Genomic DNA, 22641 nt, shown 5'->3' with positions numbered 1-22641 from the left:
CTCCCCAGGTATCGGAGTTTGAAACAATTTAATGTGGACATCTGCCAGACTTGCTTCTTGACAGGCCGCGCTAGCAAAGGCAACAAGCTACACTACCCCATCATGGAGTATTATACCCCGGTATGGAGACTTGGGGCTTGACAGGTGGGAGGGTAGGCAACTCTCAGGGTTTGAATCTTCAATTCACTTTTCTAAGCACTGGATTCTTCTTTAGGGAACAGTCCTGGTATGTCACTGGTTTAGGGGTTCAGACATCTCTGGTCTTCCAACAGAAGTTCTCAATTACTCAGGCTGTGGCTCACTTGGCAAATCAGGACACTCTTGCTCATTGTAAAAAATATCCTCTCCTAGAGAGAAAAGTCCTGGTTAAAAACAGAAAGGACAGGGGCTAGAGAGATGTACAGGTATTTAGGCACTTGCCACGCATGTTGCCAACTCCAGTTCAATCTTGAACACCACATACTGTCCACCAAGGAGGACTTCCAGCCATGAGCCCTGAATACAGAGCCTGGAATAAACCATGAGCACAGCTGGGTATGGTCCGATTCAAACCTTGTCCCAAACAACCCCCCCCCCCCGACACACACACACACACACTAAAAAATAGAAAGGACAAGGCAGTTATATGGTCACAATAGGGTCCCTGTGATTTGCTGTCGGGTCATCCCGTGTCCATAGCGTTTGTGCTTGTATTCGTGCTTAAATGGCCATCCAGGAGATGGGCTGGGGGACAGCGGCCAACTGCTCCTGGACCTCTCGCAGGGACCTGGGCCTTCCTTTGGGTCAGCGTGGCTGGAAAGCCCTGTTATCCCCGTGCTCACTCTGGGCTGGCTGGGTCTCACCAGCAGGAGTGTGGGCAGGCAGGCAGGGCTGGTCACCCTACAGCCCCACCCCTTGGAGCACCCGCTACACGTGCTTTCCCTCCCTCAGCCTGCAAGGGTCAGAATTGCCATCAAAAACAACGACCTCTACTTTTTTCTTTTGTATTTTGATAAACACTGAAGAAGCTGGAGCTGTTAAACTTTATTTTGGGGAAAACCTCAGAAATGGTTCATTTGGTGTCGTGGAACCTCTTACTGCTTTCAATACAAGATTAGTAATCAACTGTTTTGTATACTTGTTTTCAGTTTTCATTTCGACAAACAAGCACTGAAATTATAGCTATTAGAATAAAATCTCTTAACTATATAAAAAAAGAACAAGGCAGTTATAAGCAACTAGTTCTTCCTTGCTTACTTTAGATTTCCTGCTTAGCTTTTATTTTAATTGTTCTTTTCACTTGGTCTGCACCTGCTATTTTACCATTAATCCCATCCCTTCTACTCAATACCAAAGCCTGGACTCAAATGAGTCACTCACGTTCTTGAAATAAAAATGGGTAAGTTATTTAACTGGGTCCCCAAATTTCACTTGGTTTTCAGTTTTTTTCTTTTTAGATCACACCCAACGATGCACAGGGGTTACTCCTGGCTCATGCGCTCAGGAATTACTCCTGGCGGTACTCATGGGATCATATGGGATTCTGGGAATTGAACCTAGGTCGGCCGCGTGCAAGGCAAACGCCCTACCTGTTGCGCTATCGCTCCAGCCCCTGGTTTTCATTAAAATCCATGGCCTTCATAGTATCTTGAGTCCAGATTAGTCAGTATCTCTGAAATCCAGAGACAGAATTTTCTATCTGCCATGTTAATTACCCACAAATCCAGACCTAGTTTCCTGAGCTGCTGCTCCCTAAATATTTTTTATTCTTTTTACCCCAAAGATCTTCCTCAAATCCTGGTCTCCCTTGCCACATTCTCTCCCATCCCATTTCCCTATCTTTCAGCCTGTTCGTTTACCCACAATCCATCTCGCTAAGCTATCCATTCTTTGAATTGTATTTGTGGGGCTCAGTAGTGCAGTGGTTAAGGCACATGCATGTTCCTGGCCCTGGACTCAATTCCTGGCACCACATGGTCCTCTCACACTACTAGGTGCAGCTCTAGAGCCCCCTGAGGACTTCCAGGGGGGCCCAGGTGATCCCTGGCACTGCACAGTCAAAGCAACAGTGTCCTCAAGCCCTTGCACTGAACCACTGGCCCCGTTGGCTGAGATTCTCAAAGGTGGAGGAAACAGAGCTGAGCCCCCTGAGCACTACTTGAGAGATCCCCCAACATTGTTTTTTCATAAGTGTAACCTAGCGGGAGCAGGGGCCTTTTCCTTTATTTTTCTTTTCTGATCATTTTAAAGTAAACATTATAAAACTCATATGTGAAAACCAGATCTAAGATGGTAGGATAATCCTCTCTCCTGTTGTCTTATTCCTCCCTAGAATTTATATAAAAGATGTTTTAAGAATCAACAAATATATGCTCCTGGTAAAAGATTATAGGTATGTGGAGTTGAGTTTAAAGGATAAAACAAAATCTCCCCCTTTTTCTTCACTCTGCCTCCCTACTTATCTCCCACTGCACTCCCATTCAACTCCCAGAAGCAGCCAGAGTTCACAGTTTGACATTGCATCTATCTAGAACCCTTTCTAGGAGCAGGGTATAGTAGGAACAAAAGAGTGAATTGCTACTGGCCGCCCCTGCTCAGGTAAATAAGTCCTACCTCTATAGCATATCCAGAAGCCATTAGAGTGAATGCCTCTGTCTTGTCTCCCTGCAGACTACATCCAGTGAGAACATGAGGGATTTTGCCACAACCTTAAAGAACAAATTTCGCTCAAAAAATTATTTCAGCAAACATCCTCAGCGTGGTTATCTGCCTGTGCAATCAGTACTAGAGGCTGACTACAGTGAAACGTGAGTAGCTGTGACTTGAGCAGGAGCTGTGGGCCATCTCACTGTGCCCAAGGGAAGGGGCTAAGAAAGATACTGAGTCAGATCTGGGCCAAAGGAGTATTGTAAGACACTCCTGGTAAAGAGATATCTGTCTGACCAGGAATCTGTCTTGAAAAAGAGACTAGACTCTAGTCACTGTATCCTACCCCCATCAGCTCTTGCCCAACTCCCTAACTTGGTGCTGGTGGGTGGCAGTATGAGTGGTGGTGGTGGTGGTGGTGGTGGTGGTGGTGGTGGTGAGTATACAGGCTGTCCAGATGTCCAGTCTCTGATTCTCTAGTCTCTGCTCCCTTTTTCTAGGCCAGCTTCTTCTCCAATGTTACCACATGCTGACACACATTCCCGTATTGAGCATTTCGCCAGCAGGTACTATCAGGTTTGGGGAAGGGACATTGTGGAGTCAATTGGGCAAGGGGCTTAGAGTCAGGGCACAGAGAACAGCCAAGGGGATTGTGTATTATAGGAGCAGAAGCCAAGGAGTCCTATTATTTAAGGGTGGTGGGGGCAGCTTCCGAAGCTGATGATTCTGTTGTGGAATTCAAGTCCTTGAGATGAAATTAGGCCATCCATCCTGTTTCCATTCTGTTTCTGCTCTTTCTTCCTAGACTTGCTGAAATGGAAATTCAAAATTGCTCCTTCTTTAATGACAGCCTGTCCCCAGATGATAGCATGTGAGTTTTCTCTGATGTTTATTTTCTAAAAACAGCTTTCCATGGGTTTCCTCTCCTAACATTTTGTGTGGTGTGTGTGTGTGTGTGTGTGTGTGTGTGTGTAATATTCTCAAGGGGTGGTCCTTATCTCAGGATAAATGATGCCCTAAAAGAGAAAGGCTAATTTCTGGGCACAGTATTTAGTAAGAGAAGCAGTCTGCTCTCTATTAATTGAGCTGGAGAATGAATGAATGATCCCCCTGCCATCTACTCAGATCTTCCTGTTGCAAGATTCCTTTATTCTAAACTCAACTTAGGTGGGCGGAAAATAGGGCTTCATCTAGAACTGCAGAAATGAGGCACCGTCTTATGCTGAACATGCCCAAATCCCATCTCATGCAAGGGACTTGACTGAAGTAAAGCTAGGAAGACCCTGGTGCTCTATCCCAAAGATGGAGGGTTTCCTCTCTAGGGCAGGCCCTAGACTGCTGGACTGTTCGGAGGGCCTAGGAATTCCTAGATATTTGTATCAACCTGGCCCTGACTGATACTCAGAGAGGCAATGAGCTTTCTGTAATTGGAGAAGTAAAAAGGGAAGTGCAGTTGGAGGAGAGGAACAATAAAGAATGGGAAGTCGGGGGCCGGAGCCATAGCACAGTGGGTAGGGCGTTTGCCTTGCACGCGGCCGACCCGGGTTCGATCCTCGGCATCCCATATGGTCCCCTAAGCACCGCCAGGAGTAATTCCTGAGTGCAAAGCCAGGAGTAACCCCTGAGCATCGCTGGGTGTGACCCAAAAAGCAAAAAAAAATAAACCAAAAAAAAAAAAAAGAAAGAATGGAAAGTCATTGGGTCATTGTTTCCCAAAGAACATTTAGTCGAACCCAAAGGCTCCTGAAGTACTCTCTCCTACTACAATCTTTACTGCGTTTAAACACTTGCATTCCTTATAATCCAAGAAATATGATCTACCCTTTCTCCATTAGAAGTGAATCCTCTAGCATACTTCTGATGGGGCCGAAGCTTGGATCTAAGAACTCATGCCCTGAACTGTTCTCCTCAGGTCAGTGGCTCATTTCAGTGACCTCCTTTCCTCTCCCCACACCCATGCAGAGATGAGGACCAGTACCTGCTGCGGCACTCCAGCCCCATTACAGACCGGGAGCCAGCCTTTGGACAGGAGGCTCCATGCAACATGGCCAGAGAAAGCAAGGGGGAGCTTGAGAAGATCCTGGCCCACTTAGAGGATGAGAACCGGTGGGTATGACATTAATGTAGACTTGTGTGTGTTCAAGAATCAAAAAGCTTGAATTCAAATCCTGGCACTTCCACATTCCAGTTGTGTGACCTTGAACAAATCACTTATATTCTGTGATTCTGTGTCCTTATCTGTAAAATGGAAATGAAAGCAATAGTACTTATCTCTTAAGAGTCCCCTCAGGAAGACCAAATGAGATCAGTCATATAATGTTTGCTTGTAGTGAGTGTTCCATAAAGGCTGTTTATTCAAGTCCTTATTCAACACAAATATTTCCAAGAACCCACTAGACAGGAGCAAAAGGAATACAAACAGGAAATGCAGAAGACAATATGTCATGTCCTAGCACTCATGGAACTTTCAGTGTTGAAAATGGAAAGAGATACATATAACTTTGTGAGTCTGATCAAAGAAGAGGAAGGTGATACTGCATAGTGTTTGAAGAATGGAAGAGAAAAAGATGAAGAAGATTAAAATGACATCAGTCTCTATAAACTTTAAGGGCATCTGAGGCCTGAAGAAGATCAAGACCACTTAGGGGGTACAGTAGAATCTCCAGTATCACCCTGAACATTGCTTGTCACACATCGGTATGCATACAAGTCACTTTGAGAATCCAGTAAAATGCAGATTCTAATTTACAAGTCTAAAGTAGGGCCTGAGTTCTTACATTTCTAATTATCTCCCAAGGATGCCCATGCTGATGATCGATAGACCAAGTCCTTAAAATAGGGCCAGACTGCAAAATGTTTATTTTCAGTTCAAGAGAAGAAAAATAGAGTCTGAGGGATGACAGGGTAGCAAAGTGCCTTCTTGCAGCCATGAGGCCACAAGTTTGATCCCTGCTGCCTTCTACATGTGAAAAGTATAGTCTTGGTGACCTGTCTAGAATCACCCCCTCAGCATCACAACAGAGAGTGTAATAGCCAAAGTATTTTGGTCAGGTATGTGTACGCATCCCAACTAAAGTATGTAACTCTTGATGACAACTAAAAGATGTAGTAGTATCAGTATGTACCATTATGTAGTAGTACCAGTATGTACCAGTACCAGGCCAGAGTGCAACCCCCAGTGAGCACTGTAAACCAAATATGCATAAGCATCACAACTATAACTGATCATCACATACAAGTGTGTGAACATCACTGGAGGGTCTATGTGTGATCCCCTATCATCACAACAAATAAATGGTGAGGCTGAAGAGATAGTACAGCTGATAAGGCACTTGTCTTGCATGCAGCTAACATGGGTTCAATCCCTGGATCCTCATATGGTTTCCCAAGGTCTACCCGGAGTGATCCCTGAGCATAGTCAGTGTGCTCCCCCAACAAAAACAAGAGAGAAAGAAAAGGGGGAAATAAAATAAAATAATAAAAATGATCATAGCAAAAATAGAAAGTTGTCAGAAACTTGTAGAACAGATTGATACTGCCCTGACAGCCAAACACATCACTACTGTGCTTACCTTCATCAAGGAGTTCAAGATCAGGTGGAATGTTAATGAACTTGTATAAGTTGTGTACGATGAGCATTCAAACCACAGAATGGCTCACAGTGAATTGGAAATATCCCTTTTGGTTTTTACTACAAACAGTCTGAGAAACACTACATTAGAGCAACAGTGGCCCCGAGAAACAGTGAGCACAGACTGCTCTGTTGCCAAATAAAGTAGAAGTAGTGTTCTACAAAATAGAGGATCTCTTTGACATCTGTTTGATGATTCAGTACAAATTTACAAAGTGGGCCAGAAAACAGTGTTGTGGAGAGAAGATACAAGATAGATGACATTTAGCTTAGGTTATATCTTCTCTTGGATTATTAAATTTTAAAAATAGGGCTGGCAAGTCAGTTGCTGCAATGCCTCGTTTATTTGCAGACTGCATTTCTGCCTGATTTTAAGGTCAGAATTAATCTCTGAAGCGACACATCAAAAGCGCTGAGACATTTGTTAGATGAAATACCAGCTCTCTGCTCTAAGCCCTCATCATGGTAGAGTAAAGGGCCATATTGAGGAAGAAGTGGATACCGCCGCTCAAGCACAAACATGAATGGGGTGGGGACTGGAGAGCAAAGGGATTACCCGGACTTCAATAAGAGTGCACCAGAGATCTGGACAATCAATTCCCATTAGGATCACAGGTCCTGGCTTCTCTGTCCTTGTTAGGATTCTACAGGGAGAGCTGAGGCGTCTGAAATGGCAACATGAGGAGGCTGCTGAGGCCCCTACCCTGGCTGAGGGCTCTGCTGATGTGGCACAGGACCACCGCAACGAGGAACTTCTGGCAGAAGCCCGAATCCTTCGGCAGCACAAGAGCCGCCTGGAGACACGCATGCAGATCCTAGAAGACCACAACAAGCAACTAGAGTCCCAGTTGCAGCGCTTAAGAGAACTTCTCCTGCAGGTGAAGCTGGAGTTAGAAAAACGACCAGGGAGGGCATGAGTGCAGGGTGGGGGTTGAGATGGTGCTGGCGGGGAGATGCAGGGCACAGAGCACAGCTAAGGGGAGGAAAGAAATTAGTGACTTTTGGTTGATTTTCTGAAGAGAATTGGGCTGGCAAATGAGAGAAGAGGGAAGAAAAAGGGTGGGTCCTACCATACCATCTGGCCTATTCTCTTCTACCTAACTTCCACTCCGTTCCTCCGTGTTGTTCTGAGACCACTGGGAGGCCTGGCACAGGAATGGGGGAACTTTCTAGGGCTCACTTCCCCATAACCGATCTGAATTCAGTACGGAAAAAAAAACAAATTTCAGAGAACTGGCCAAAACACCGATGTTTGCTACCATGACATTTGCTGGAAATAAGCAATTTAGACATGCTTGGCAATAGAAAGACTCTGGATGAGAAGGGGCTCTTGCTCCTTCCGCTCCCTTTCATCTAGAGGTAATGGATATGATGTAGTGTATCTCTGAAATCAAGCTGCCCTCTTCTGAGTGTGGCCCTGCCATTTGTGGCTGTGGCGTTTTAGGAAAGTTACTTTGCCTCACAAAATCCAGTTCCCTCATCATACACCAAACTTATGGAATGGTGAGGGACATAAAATGAGATAATGTATGCAAAGCATCTGGAATGATGCAAATAATACAATAAACCCTTCATAAATGTTACCTAGGATTGCCCACAGATGGGCTAGGTCATGTCACCCCCTGACTCTTCTCCAGAGCCTCTAGGCACAGACAAACTCCCAGAGACCATTAACATATACCATGAATTAAGGATCAGGAATGTAACCTGATATCTCGGGAGAGTAATGGATTATAAAAAAATTCTAGGCTGGAAAAACAGTTCAGGGGAATAAGGTGCATGCCTTACACGCATCTCACCCTGGTTGGATCCTTGGCCCCTGAGCACCACCTGGAGTAATCCCTGAGTACAGCTAAGTGTGGCTCAAGTGCCGCCACTCCACCCCTCTCCTAACAAAGCTTAATTATAGCTGAGATGGCACCCACTGGGTGCAGTACCATCTTTATGTGAACCTGGGAACCTTAAATACATGTTGTTGAAAGAACAAAGGTAACAGATAATTCAATGTTTGAAAACTTTTAGGTGGCACAAAAGCCTCTTAAAGGTCAAGGGCAAAGGGATACCCATGAGGTATGTCAGGTTCCTTCTAAATGCAGTAGTCTGTCAAAGCAAGGCTGGGAAGACAGAGTTGCTTAAGTTCTGCCTTACTTCTTACCAGCCACCCACCGAATCAGATGGCAATGGCTCTGCAGGATCATCGCTAACTTCTTCTCCACAGCAGTCAGAAGGAAGTCACCCCCAGGAGAAAGGACAGACTACTCCAGACACAGAGGCTGCAGGTGGGTTCCCTAGCCTCTCCCGGGCTTTGCCCTTCAGCTATCACTGGATCACTGTCATCCTGTTGCTCATCGATTTGTTCGAGCAGGCATCAGTAACGACTCCATTGTGAGACTTGTTACTATAGGTTTGTCTTTTAGCTGGCAGTGTTCTCCTCTCGCCCCTTGCCTTGATCAGGGAACCACTAGTTTTCTTTTCAGATCTTTCTCTTTTTTCCACCTCAGATGATGTGGGATCAAAGAGTCAAGACGTCAGTCTGTGCTTGGAGGACATCATGGAGAAGCTCCGCCATGCCTTCCCCAGTGTGAGAAGCTCGGATGTGACTGCCAACACTCTGCTAGCCTCTTGATGGGGCCAGTCCCCCACCCATATTGTAGCCCACCATCCTCTCCCCTTTCTGATCAAAGCCTTCCCTCAGCCTTCACCCAACCTTTCCAGTCCCCACTGCCTCCCCCCCACATTTCTCATCCAGAGTTACTTGAGCTTCCGGCAGCAGAGAGATCTGGTGGGACATGAAGTGGGTGAGTGGGAGCTGGAGGTGGGAGAGGAATGATTCCTCTGAGTCTAGAAATCACATCCCCCATTAATCTTCAAGTTTAAGCCTGGCCCCTTCCGCATACGTCTGTGCCAGCGCAGGCAAATATCACTTGGAAGTCCTTCAGAGGGGGAAGCAGACAAGCTGCCCTGTGATGTGAAGCAGTGCCAATGTGGTGTCTCCCTATTCCGTGATTGTAGCATTAACCACAGACATTGGCCTGCTCCCTGGCCCAAGTCAGAGAGGCGAAATGGTATTTCCAAGACACCCCCACTCTAAAAGTGCCCCTGCAAAAGCCCATCATTACTTCAACTCCAGGCTATACTTCTATCCATAGTGAACTACCTGGATGTCTACCCCATAAATAGCTTCAGGACCTCAGGGCCTGGGAGACCTTCTTCAAGAAAAGAACCACTCATTCTGACTTTCCCTTCCACCCTCCAACCGGGAACATTAAAGAAAAACTTCTGAGCTTATATTTTTGCCTAACACCACACCCCAGCTTTTTCTTTCCTAGACATCAGCTTCTGGAGAGACCAGCTGAGCATCTGGGGAAACTGGCTAAAGCCACACGTGGCTCTTTTGGCTCTTCAGAGGTCTGTGCTGGGAGTCCTGGGAGCAGGGCGGCTTGTTCAACACAGAAGTCTCTCCTTAGGAGAGGGAAGGGAAGCCACCCTGTAACTTAGAGAAGGGTGACCACCCAACCCCTTGCTTTCTGTAATTCTTTTTTCTCTTGGTTGAATCAGATGAGCTGTTGAGTGTCCCCAGCAAAGCGTAAGGCAGATGCATTCAGCCCCCCTGATCGGTGTCCTTTTTCAAGTGACTGCTTTCCACCCAGAAAATAGCAAGATCTTCCTTTGCATAAAACTGGTCTTTCTGGAGCTGTAGTGCTAGCACGGTGGGTAAGGAGCTTGCTTCGCATACAGTCAACACACATTCAATCCCTGGCACCTCTTGTCTCCCAAGCCCCACCAGGAGCAACCACTAAGCATTGCTGGGCAGGGTCCCCAAACAAACACAAAACCCTGGTCTTTCTAACTATAGAAGGTGAACCCCATTCTCAAACTAAACTAACTCTTCCTAGGCCTAGGCCTGAATTCTTGTATCCAAAAAAACATTCAGTGTAGATAGTGAGGGGCAGCAGGGCCGGGCTGAGGAATACTGGACAGAGTTAAAGCCCGCTTAGGCCACTTTCTATCAATAGGAGCTTCATAACCTAGAGCCATATCATTGACCTATTTTGTCTAAGTTTATATACATATATAGCTACTGTATATCAGTACTCTCCTGGCCTCACTCACACATTAAATTCTAATACCTCTTGAAGAATTAATGTTCTGCCTTCATCTTTGTTAGCCCCAGTCCCCGGTTGGACAGGTAGATGTATCCTGCCCTCTAATCCCCTAAGATGTCTTTCCATTCATGTTTGGGGCGAGCTGTCTTCGAGAACAAAGCAACAAGAAGCTTGTGGCTTCAGGGGAAGCTAACAGGAAGGGTTCGTGTGTTATCTTGTTCATCCCAAATCTTACTCCCTTAAGACCTGGGCCTTGGGTAAATTTTCCCAAACTCTTCTTAGCAATGGTTCCAGTGCCAAGAGAGAAACACTCCAGCTCTACTCAGCCAGTGTAGAAATGAAGAAACGAATAGGCTTTTATTAACCTTTGCCAGACTAAGAGACAGAATTCATCTGATAGCCTCTTCCAGTTCCTAGGTCTGGCTCAGAGTCTTAATGAAAACAGAGGTTGTCATCAAGGTCAGGAGGTGGGAGCAACTGGTAGAACTCTGGTAAAAATGAAGCAATAGTTCAATGGGTATAACTTCTGGGAAGCTAGATTTACCTCCTGCAAGAAAATTGAGTGGGCAGTGGCTAGGTGGTCCAGAAGCCTAGGGCCTCTTAGAATCACCAGGGCTACAAAATCACAGATTCAGGGTGTCAGACTTCATCACACATCTACCTTCATGCTCATAAAGTCTCTGGGCAGAGGACTGGGTATCTGGTGTGAGTGAGCAACTAATAAATAGGTGGGCATTAAACACAAAGCTTGGCATCCATCCATGATGGAGAGGGGCTCAGAGCTATACTCGTAAGGGCCTTGTAAGGACTGTGGATAGGTAAGGAATAGAAAAAAAATTCTATAGAGGGAGTTATCGGGATTGGTGAAGCACATACCTGCCTAAGAATTAGGAGGACAAATATTTCAACAATAGTATGACAAGAAAGTCCTGGAAAATTCTTTTCATCATACCCACTCCACCCAAGATATGTGGGACTGCTGAGAGCCTGTGGCATGTCAAAAAAATGCAGATCTTGTCATGTAGGAATTGTGCTGTAGGTGGACTGAAACAGCAAGTCGAGAGTTGATTCTCCTTAATGGGGCCACTGACACGTTGTGGGCCTATGTTTACCTAAATGGCCTGATGGTGAGTATGTTGCCTGAGGATCCAGTGACAGTCACTTTCGCAAGTTTGGGCAGTTTGCCTGTAGAGAGGTGAATAGATCCTTGGGTACTGTGAATCCAAATCAGGGTGGGATTTACTGAGATGTGTTGTTTGTTTTTAGGGATCTGTCATGTCTCCTAGAGGTACTGTGTGTGATGCTATATCGTTTCTGGCCCTGTACTGCAAGGGCGAGGAAGGGAGTTGCTGGGGAGGCGTACTAAGGAAAACCTCTGACTTGTGAGATGAACATCTGTGATAAGGAATGTGAGCACCTGGTGGGGCTGTGTCACATCACATCATGGAATCATGAGAAGTGAGACACCTATTCTCAACACATTGTGACAGAGTGCCCCAAAGCCATTAAGAGGCTCTCTCTCCTTGTAGCGAGAGCAGAGTGGAGTCATGTTGACTGGAAACATTTCAGGGAAGGCTGACTGGCTCAAAGCCCTCAGGTTGTTTATTATATAGTTTCTGAAGAAGGCTCCCATGTAGGAGGTTATGTGCCCTTCCCTCCAGAATGGAAATGCTGACATCAAGACTCTCACATGCCCATTTCTTTCAAGGTTCAAAGTATGGGGATATTCCTCGGGATAGGAATCTGTTTGACTTCCCTATCTCTGAGGCTAGGCAGATGCCAGTCCTGGGAGGTGTATTTCCTCTACATCCTTAACACATTCTCAACGGTGGATTAATGGCTTTTGAGACCATTTGAGGCCAACAAGCTTGTGAAAGTTCTCTTGACATAGGGGACAGCAGTAGCTACTTTCAGTCCTGGGAGAGAAACTGGGTATCCTGCCCAAGAGCTGGGGGAACTTAACTGCTCAGCTGGACCTTCCTGCCAAAATCTGGTAACAAAGGAATATTTCAACTCCTTCTTGCTCGTTTAACATCAATGGTTAGGGGTGAGGGAAAGGCTTAAGGTCAGCATGCAGGTCCCACCCTCTCACCCTCTCACAAAGTGTGAGGGACCTGCTGAATAAATGCCCTTGCTGTCCCCAGGGCAGCACTCAGGCCATACTAAAACCTGCTATGCTGCTTGCTAGCTGCAAGAACTGGTCATGAGGATGGGAGCTGGGGAAGGAATGAGGGAGGTGGCAAGAGTTGCACACAAGTCTAGAAGACTTTGGGAGGGGCAGGGCTGGAAATGACTTGGTTAACTTTGATTGCCACTCACTGTGGTGCTTTTCCCCTTTCCCTTGACTTCTGCTTTGAAAAGAATAAATTTGTATTTGTTTATTTTGGTTCCTCTGGTGATATTCCACAGCCTTCCTGGATTTGGATGTGGGAAGCGACTAGGCAAAGAAGCCACAGGATCACTACAGAACATAGGTAACCACCAGAGTAATCCAATCCCTCCAGACATAACACACCCCTACCAAGCACCTTCACCACGGTTAGTTGGAGTGATTTCCTCTGAAGACCTACCAGACAAACTAAGTGAGCTAGTTATCTGCTCACAGCATGAGCTTACTCCAGCAATAGTTCTGAAATTGCCTCATCAATGTAAAGAATTTTTCACCAGCTGCAAGCATTGTCCTGAGAAAAGTCAGGAAAATTAAGCGGGTTTCCACAAATTCAGTTTAAACTCTTATTCAAGTTAAACATATACACATGTATGTACAAAATTTAAAAACTATTATGAGCAATTCACAGGGATATTTTCTTTTTGTTCGAGCGGGCACCAGTAACATCTCCATTGTGATTTTATAACCCTCTATATACTTAGTGAAGTGGTAAAATATCCCTGTGAAGTGGTGATGACAGTGTTTTTTTTTAATGTCATTTTCTGGCGAAATACAACCCTGTTGGCTCCTCTTCCCCTTTACCGATTTTTCTTTTCTCACCAAACTGTAATCACACTGTCCAGTAGAAATATGGATGAAAATCACATTTGTAATTTAAATTACTCTGGTCACCATATTAGAAATAAAAATTAATAGCCAGGGCCCGGGGGTAGCTCGGTGGCTTAGAAGACCTGCCTTGTAAGTGTGAGGTTATAAGTTGATACTCCAGTGATGCTGTAGAGGTGGAGTCAGTCAAGATATCTGTGCTGCTTATATCCGGCCACTCTGTTGTCTCTTGTTCCTGGAACTGCATGAAATTTCCAGATACACTTCTGTAGCCAAGAGTACAAGACCATTGCAACTAAAAATAAAAATAAAAAGACATGTCAGTACCATGGTCAGGAAGTGCAACCCCTTGTGAGTTCACATGTGAGTGCTGCACCCATCCCTCGTGAGCACTATCAGAATGTGTACAAGCACAACTGAAAGGAATATGACTCCTAGCAAGCAATATGACTAAATGAAAGAACAGCACAGCCAGGTGTGTGCATGATCCCTGCCATGGCAATGAACAGCATAAAACTAGGGAGAGATGGGTATCAATTCAGAGGCCAGAAAGATAATACAATGGGTAGGTTCTTGCTTCGCATGCAATCAAACTAGGGTCAATCCCTGGCATCTCATATAGTCCTTCACTCACCCAGGAGTGATCCCTGAGCACAGAGCCAGGAATATGTCCTGAACGCTGCTGGGTGTGGCCCATAAGTCAATATATATAACATGTGTATATATATATATATATATATATATATATATATATACACACACACACACACATACATAGTTTTAACATGCAGTCAGTAAAAAGCAATGATAAAAGAAATATTTCATAAATTTTCTTTATTTTTTACTAAGTCTTAGAAATTATCAAACACCAGCTCTCTCCCCTCTGGAGGCTACATTCTCTCATGAACATCCTGAGCACTAACCCTCTCACTCTCCTACATTTTTCTCCTCATATTCCTTAAATCAAACTACTGTACTTAAAAAAGTCAAACAGGCTGACATACAATTGGTGAAAAACAAACTAACAAGAAAATGGACTTCAGGAATAAGTGATAAAATGCCTGCTAAGCAAGTGTGAGGCCACAAGTTCAATTCCATGCACCTTGCAGTATGCTGGTTCCACTACAAAACACACACTCCAGCACACTGCCATGGGTACATGCAAGCATGGCATCCTAGTCTGCAAACCGACGCCATGCAACTGTAAGTCATTATAACAACAGCAACAGAAGGGAGTGATACAAAATAACCTCTCTCATATGTGGGATATAAAGAAACTTAGTAGGCCTCGATTTATCCCGTCATGCCCCCAAAGACAATAGAAACTTAGAACTATTCTTTAGTAGGAAGCTTGTAACGGGGAGGAATAGGATGTAAGAGAGATACTATAACAGTGGGGGAGGGGGAAGTGAACACTCTGGTGGAGGATGTTGTGCTTGACCATTTTGTGTATGAAACCCTATGATTAACAGTATTGTAAGTCACAGTGCCTACAATTTTAAAAATGAATTGATTTAAGACAAAAAAAAAGCTAGAAACCCAGATCCATACAATGTATACTTATAGGGACAGCAAAAACTGTTTTTAGTTCCTTTCATTCCTTATCTCACAGGTTAACAGGGAAACAAAAGGGGTCAGCTGAAAGATGAATTCTGAGCTCTCCGGGTGCTGAGGAGCCATTCCACACTGCTGCTTAACACTTTTATGGCCTCCCACTATAGCCTATAGGGTAGAGGCAAGCAGAAAGTGCTGTGTCTTTCCAGGCTGAGAGAAAGAGAAGACAAATTCTAATAGCAGCCTCTTCAAAATAGGGAGAGCAATCGAGAAAGGGCCTCCTCATCACACCGCTTGCGTTTTGTTGTTGTTGCTGTTGTTGTTTGCTTTTTGGGTCACACCCAGAGATGCACAGGGTTACTCCTGGTGCTGCACTCAGGAATCACTCCTGGTGGTGCTCAGGGGACCATATGGGATGCTGGGAATCGAAACCAGGTTGGCCGTGCAAGGCAAACGCCCTACCCTCTGGGCTATTGCTCCAGCCCCTCACACCAACTTGTTTTGCCATGTGCCAGAAGGATCACAGGGAATTCATTGAGGCTTAGGTCAGCCTGAGGTAGAGTTATGACAAGGTGTCCTATGGGGACAGCATGCAGTCATCAGGGTGTTAGCACTGAGCATTTCCCCTACAGAAACTCAACTGTGTATTGTTTGGGGTTTTTGGCCACGCCCAGCTGTGCCCAGGGCTTACTTCTGGATCTGCGCTCAGGGATTATTCCTGAAGGGGTTCGGGGGACCTTCTGGGGTGTGGAGGATTGAACCTGGGTCAGCCGCGTTTGTAAAGCAAGTACCCTATCTGCTGTACTATCACTTTGGCCCGATGCAGTGTATATTTTACACATTTCAATTCAGTCTAGTCATAGAACGAGCTCAGAACTCACACATGGCCAGTGGATACCATGGTGGACTGTGCAGGTCTGTAACATACGAAAGAATTGGGCTACAGAGAAGGAAAACTTCACAAAGCATCCCATGCATATGCTGAGAGTGGGTGGGAAGTCGGGGCACAATAAGCCTTTGATGAGTTGGCATGGAGGTGAAGCAGTTACTCCAGGTTACACTTGATAGAGGAAGGTACTTACAGACACACAAATTGGTTCCATTCTGTTCCATTGTTCTCTCTTCTCCTGCCTAGTGTGAGGCTGCAGTATTAGAGACTGGACCCAGGCTCTTCTACCTCTCTCATTCCCCAATAACAACTGTGGTCTTTATGTCACCGTCGCTGGCCTCAATTTATCCCGTCATGCCCCCAAAGGAACTTTTTATCGGTTTCTGCTCCAGTCAGTCCCCTGTCGGCCTCGATCAAGCAAGGCCTATCTAGATACTTTTCAAAGCCTGCCTTCTCCCTCTGCTTCCGGCACTCATTTTCTTTTCCCCAGTTTCTTTCCTCTCACATCAAAATGTCTGGGCCAATGGAAAAAAAACTTTTTATGTCCTCTTGGTTTTTAAGCTCTTCTCTAAGTTCTTTCCTAGTCTTAGCTTTTCCTTTGTCCTTAACCTATCATCCTTCATCCTTTCCTGCATTTCCGCCAATATTGCTTCTGAACTTGTTCCTCCATCAGAGGCCCTGCCCATACATATTGACCCCCTCTACCCTGCAAATATTGAGTGGGAGCACTACACGTGGTACAGGAATCCTGGGAGTACAATTTCTAGAGTAGCACTAACATCATTGAGGTTAGACCTAATACTACTTAGGTTATTTCAAGAAAACACTCAGATTCTCAGCAGTGATAGGCTTTATCACCCTAGACATCCACGTAAAGTAAAAGAAGACCTGGAAAGGGGCAGAGTCTTGCCAAAGGCTACTGGAAGAGCTGGGACCCCAGCCTGATGTTTTACTACTACAACTTCATGCAATGATGATTCTTTGTTATCACTTCCTCATACCCTCTTTTGAAAATCAAATGCCACATAGGAATCTATTTAGTAATCTATTAAGTAATTGATTTAGTTCATTAGATCCTAAGAACTCTTTAGAACGATGTCACACTAAGAGTATTGTCTGTATTCCTTAATTGTAGAATATATTTCCTGTCAAAAATGCAGTTTTCTTTTTTAATATGAAAGCACTATTTATGGGAGACATTTAATAAAGAAATCAGTTTAAGGTGAGGAGTGTATTTATTGCTTAGAGAAATGTACTGGAAAAATCAGGTGCCTGTGATGTCTATGAAGACTTTTTTTTAAAAAAAAATCTGGTAGGCCATTTTAATTTTGTTTTCAATGATATGGCTCCATTTGCAAAGACAAAAAATATTTAAATGAGATTTCTTCAAATTAAAAGATTTTGCATAGCAAAAGAAACCAAGCTAAAATTAGAAAACACCCAAGTGAATGGGAAAAAATATTCACACTTCAGACAAAAGATTAATATCCAAGATATATAAAGTGCTGACAAATATCAACAGAAAAAATCCACAAACTCTCAAAAATAGGAATAAGAAATAAATAAACCTTTCTCTGAAGAAGATAGATGGATAACTAACAAACACATGAGAAACATGCTCATCATCAATTTTTATCAGAGAAATTCAAATCAAGATGACAGTGAGATATCATTTAATACCAGCAATAATGGCACATATCAAAACAAACTGGTAACAAACTTGTTGATAAGAATGTGATGAAAAATTCTCATCCACTCACGGTGGAAATGTTGCCTAGTTCAACCATTATGGGGAAAAGTATGAAAGTTTCTCAGGAAAGTATGAATACAGGGCTGGAGAGACAGCATATCAGGTAGGGTGCTTGCCTTGCAAGCTGGCTGAAGTTTAATCCCTGGCATAGGGTTACTGCACCAGGAGTAGTCTCAAATCACAGAGCCAGTAGTAAGAACTGAGAACAGCCATATATGGCCCAAAAACCTCAAGTAAAAAAAGAAAATAATAGTGCTGACAAACAACCCAGCAGTTCCTTCTTAATATCTACCAACAAGTCACAAATAAAACTCGTTCAAATAGACATATGCCCACCATTATTCACTGTAACACTCAAGCACAAGAATTCTGATATGGAAACATCGAGGTGCTGAACAACAGATGAATGAATAATAAAAGTATTCTGTACACATATACAGCTGAATACTATGCAGCTGCAAGGAATGATGAAATCACATATTCACTTGGAACTTGGATGGTATTGGAGGGTATTAGTTTTAGTGAAAACAGTCAGAAGAAGGACAAATAACAGATGGTATGTAGAAGAACAGGAGTAGTTTAATGCAAGGGATTAAAGAGTGGACACTCACCTCACATCAGAGACTGGCACTCGTTAAAAAGAAAAACAACCAGTGCTGGCGTGGATGCAGGGAGAAAAGGGTCCCTCATTCACTACTGGTGAGATTGTTGATGGTCCAGTCTTTTTTAAGACAATATAGACATTCCAAAAATCTAGGAATTGAATTTCCATATGACCCAGCAATTCCACTCCTGGGAATATACCCCAAGGGCCCAAAATCACATTGCTAAAAAGATATATGCATTATTCACAATAGTTAAGATCTGGAAACAACCCAAGTGCCCCCAAATGGATGACTTTATAAAGAAGTTATTGTACTAATACACAATTAAATTCTACTCATCCATAAAAAAAGATGAAGTCAGGCATTTGCTGCTACATAGACAGATATGGAGAGTACCATGCTGAGTGAAATGAGTCAGAGGGAAAGGGACAGTCCTAGAACGATCTTACTCATATGTGGGATATAAATAAACACAGTAGGGGAATAACTAATGCACAAAGACAATAGAAACAATATGGACAGTCCTTCAAAAACTATAAATTGAGCTTCCATATGACCCCGCAATACCACTTCTGGGAATATATCCTGAGGATGCAAAAGAGCACAGTAAAAATGACATCTGTACCTATATATTCATTGCAGCACTGTTTGCAATAGCCAAAATATGGAAACAACCCGAGTGCTCTAAAACAGATGACTGGTTAAAGAAACTTTGGTACATCTACACAATGGAATACTATGCAGCTGTTAGGAGAGATGAAGTCATGAAATTTGCTTATAGATGGATAAACATGGAGAGTATCAAGCTAAGTGAAATGAGTCAGAAAGAGGGACAGACATAGAGGGACTGCACTCATTTGTGGAGTGTAGGGTGGCATCACATAAGGCTGACACCCAAGGACAGTAGATAAAAGGGTCGGGGCGATTGCCCCATAGCTGGAAGACTGCTTCATGAGCAAAGGAGAGAAGGCAGATGGAATAGAGAAGGGATCACCAAGAAAATGATGGCTGAAGGAATCAGTTGGGAAGGGAGTTGTGTGCCGAAAGTAGATAATGGACCAAACATGATGACCTCTCAGTGTCTGTGTTGCAAGCCATAATGCCCAAAAGTAGAGAGACAGTATAGGGAATATTGTCTGCCATTGGAGGCAGGGGGAGGGTGGGGAAGGGGGGCATATCCGTGATATTGGTGGTGGGGAATGTGCTCTGGTGGAGGGATGGGTGTTTGATCATTGTGAGATTGTAACCCAAACATGAATTATCTCACGGTGATTCAGTAAAATTTTAAAAATTAAAAAAAAAGCCGTATGTGGGTAAAACAAAAAGACAATAGAAACAAGGAGCAAGAGATCTTGTCCTTAGTAGGAAGCTTGCCACTTGTGCATGTGGAGCGGGTGTCAGAGGGACAGGTCAAGCAAGGCAACAGGACAACAATGATTGAGGGAAGTGGTCTAGTACTAGTTCTGAAAATAGGTAAAATGATATGCATCACACCCTATCAGTAATAGTATTGTAAGCCATAGTGACTAAAAATGAAAAAAGGAAAAAGTGCACACCATAGAGGCAGGCTGGAGGCCCGGGGTGGGGTGGGGGTAGGAGAGAAACTGGGGACATTGGTAAAGTTAAGTGGACACTGGTGAAGTGTTGGAACATTGCATGCCTGAGAATCATGCATAATTCATGGTGATTCCGGTTTTTAAAGTTTTAAAACAAAATAAAAGTATGTGAAAAACCCAACTGTGGTACATCTATATGATGGAATGTTATTCATTCATATGGAATAAAATACTGATACGTGCATGATATAGATTAAACTTGGCAATAGTATGCTATGTGAAAGAAGTCAGTTACACAAAACAATATGTTATGTTTCCACTGGAACTCCACACCAGGCTGGGGGTGAGAACCCTCCCCGCCCCAAGGAACCCAGCCCTGGCAGCCGACCTCCACTACCTAACTGCCGCCACACTCCAGGCTGCTTTCCAGACTGCAGGACATATTATAAGACACTTCCTACCCATTTTCCATAATTACCATACCATAGTTGATGACGTTCACAAAGTAGGCAACAAATCATAGAGAGTAATATATATATACATATATATGTATATACACATACCTCTATAAAAGCCTGGCAAGCTACCAAGAGTATCCCACAGGCACAGGCAGAGCCTGGCAAGCTACCTGTGGCGTATTTGATATGCCAAAAACAGTAACAATAGGTCTCATTCCCCTGACATTGAAAAAGCTTCCAATCATTGGGAAAGATGAGTAAGGACAGGCTGCTAAAATCTCAGGGCTGGGTGGAATAGAGACGTTACTGGTGCCCGCTCAAGTAAATTGATGAACAATGGGATAACAGTGATACAGTGATGTTTCCATTAATATAAAATAAACAGAACAGGCAAAATATACTAGAGAAAAGTAGAGTAATGGTTTCATAGGGCTGGTTGTGGATGGAAAGGATACTGAAAAAAAGTAGGGAGAAGCTGTTAACAAGTAAATGTGTCTTTTGGAGTGATTAAAAAAAAGTGACTGTGGTGTTGGTAGCATAATTCTATAAATATATGGTATAGTACAAATGGGTAAAGTTGGGTATGTGAGTTAAGTCCCAATACAGCCTTTATTTAAAAAAAATTATTTCATTCTCAGAAAGAACAAGAAGCAGCTGAATCTCCCCAGGTCGCAGGAGTCTATAGGCTGAAAACTCTGGGTACTCTCAGAATGGGGCAGGCCGAGTCTCCCCCGAACAGGAAATCCAGCAGCCCCGCCAACACCCGCTTTCTTACCAGCAGAGAAGCAGCCCAGCTCCTCAGCTAAGCTCCAAAATAACATAAGGCCACTGAATCTTTCCAAGTAGACTGGTCTGGGCTGAGAACTCTGGGAACAGCAGCCCACAACTACACCTGACACCCTCTGACAGAAAAATGGCCCAGCTCTATGACTGGACCTCATTAAACTACCAAGCCACCAATTTGTTCCAGATCTATAGCTTCTGAAGTGCGTGGCTGTGCATGCACCGCCAATGTCAGCCCAGTAGGACCACAGCAAATCTGATGGGCAAGTTGCAGAGAAGACCCCCAAGCTCAATGAGCCCAAACAATAACACGGAAGGCTCAACTAGCACTAACCAGCACAGAAGATCCTCAGACAATGAATTTAGTAACACGATCGTGATATATAACAATGATCACAAATTGACACTTATTGATCCAAGTTTTGGTAATTTCATTTACCTTTGGGTTGGAACGAAGTAAATTTGTGACTACAGAGGAGCAGGCTGGGGTGGTGGGTAAGAAACTAAGGGCACTGATAGAGGGAAGATCACACTGGTAATGGGATTGGTGTTGGAATGTTTAATTCCTGCAACAACTACATTACGAACCACTTGGTAAATCATAGTGTTATAATTTTAAAAATTCTTATAATTAAAAAAAGTTATAATCCAAAAATTGTAATCAAAAAAGAAATTATTTCAGTATATATATATATATATATATATATATATATGTGTGTGTGTGTGTGTGTGTGTGTGTACTTTCATTGCAACTATCTTTTTTTTTTTTTTGCTTTTTGGGTCACACCCAGCGATGCACAGGGGTCACTCCTGGCTCATGTACTCAGGAATCTCCCCTGGCGGTGCTCAGGGAACCATATGGGATGCTGGGATTCGAACCCGGGTCGGCCGCATGCAAGGCAAACGCCCTACCCGCTGTGCTATCACTCCAGCCCCGCAACTATCTTAATGAAGGTTTTTTCATCATCTCATATTAGACTACCACTCAGTCAGCTAACTGGCCTTGGCCTGTAGTCTTGCCTTTCTACAATCTATTTTTCAGAAACCAGCATGATTTTTTAAAAAAAATTAAATTAAGACTGACTCCTCTGCTTAAAATTCTTTAAGGGCTTCACACACTACACTTAAGAGGGAAACCAATACTCCTTTTCAGTAGCTGATAAGCAACCATATATTATTAGGTCTGTCTTCTCCAGTTTTGGTCCCTTGCTTTTAATACTCAGAGAGTTGTTCTTTGCTAATGTGGACCCTAACATATGCTCGATCCAATAGGCTCTTCATCCCCCATCCTTAAATATATACCTTAAATCATAGTTTTTTAAAAGTACGTTCTATTGACGTACTGTGATTTATAATATTGTTAATGGTGGTATTCATGTGCATATTATCCCCTCTTTACCTCAATTTATCCATCAGTTCTGAACTTTAATTCAGAATTCTCATTAACCAAATAGCACTTTTCATCCCTAATAACACTTCTTCACCATTATACTCAGCTTCATGGTTATATGATAATTTATTTACTGTCACTCTCCCTGTTAATTATCTCCATGAGGACAATTAATAAACGTATCTTATTCAACAACATATGCATAGTCAATGCTTTTGGCTTAATAGGCTTTCATTATTTTCTAAATGTGAGAATTTTCACAAACACCTTGTACCAACCTGTTACACTCATTTAGAATA

General features: G+C 43.7%; 1 protein-coding gene across 1 annotated transcript in view; it reads left to right on the top strand.

Annotated features, from left to right (window-relative positions):
* The window catches only part of DRP2 (dystrophin related protein 2), a 90021-nt gene extending 75929 nt beyond the window's left edge, over nucleotides 1–14092 (top strand). The window contains exons 16-23 of the mRNA XM_004611657.2: nucleotides 9–120; nucleotides 2650–2786; nucleotides 3126–3191; nucleotides 3431–3496; nucleotides 4588–4731; nucleotides 6897–7134; nucleotides 8415–8535; nucleotides 8758–14092. Of these exons, the coding sequence (XP_004611714.2) occupies nucleotides 9–120; nucleotides 2650–2786; nucleotides 3126–3191; nucleotides 3431–3496; nucleotides 4588–4731; nucleotides 6897–7134; nucleotides 8415–8535; nucleotides 8758–8882 (1009 nt within the window). The 3' untranslated portion in view covers nucleotides 8883–14092. The remainder of the gene's footprint in view (nucleotides 1–8; nucleotides 121–2649; nucleotides 2787–3125; nucleotides 3192–3430; nucleotides 3497–4587; nucleotides 4732–6896; nucleotides 7135–8414; nucleotides 8536–8757) is intronic.
* The last annotated feature ends 8549 nt before the right edge of the window (nucleotides 14093–22641 follow it).

Source organism: Sorex araneus, chromosome X (assembly GCF_027595985.1).
Source record: "Sorex araneus isolate mSorAra2 chromosome X, mSorAra2.pri, whole genome shotgun sequence".
NCBI lineage: Eukaryota > Metazoa > Chordata > Mammalia > Eulipotyphla > Soricidae > Sorex > Sorex araneus.
This window is presented reverse-complemented; position numbering and strand designations above follow the sequence as displayed.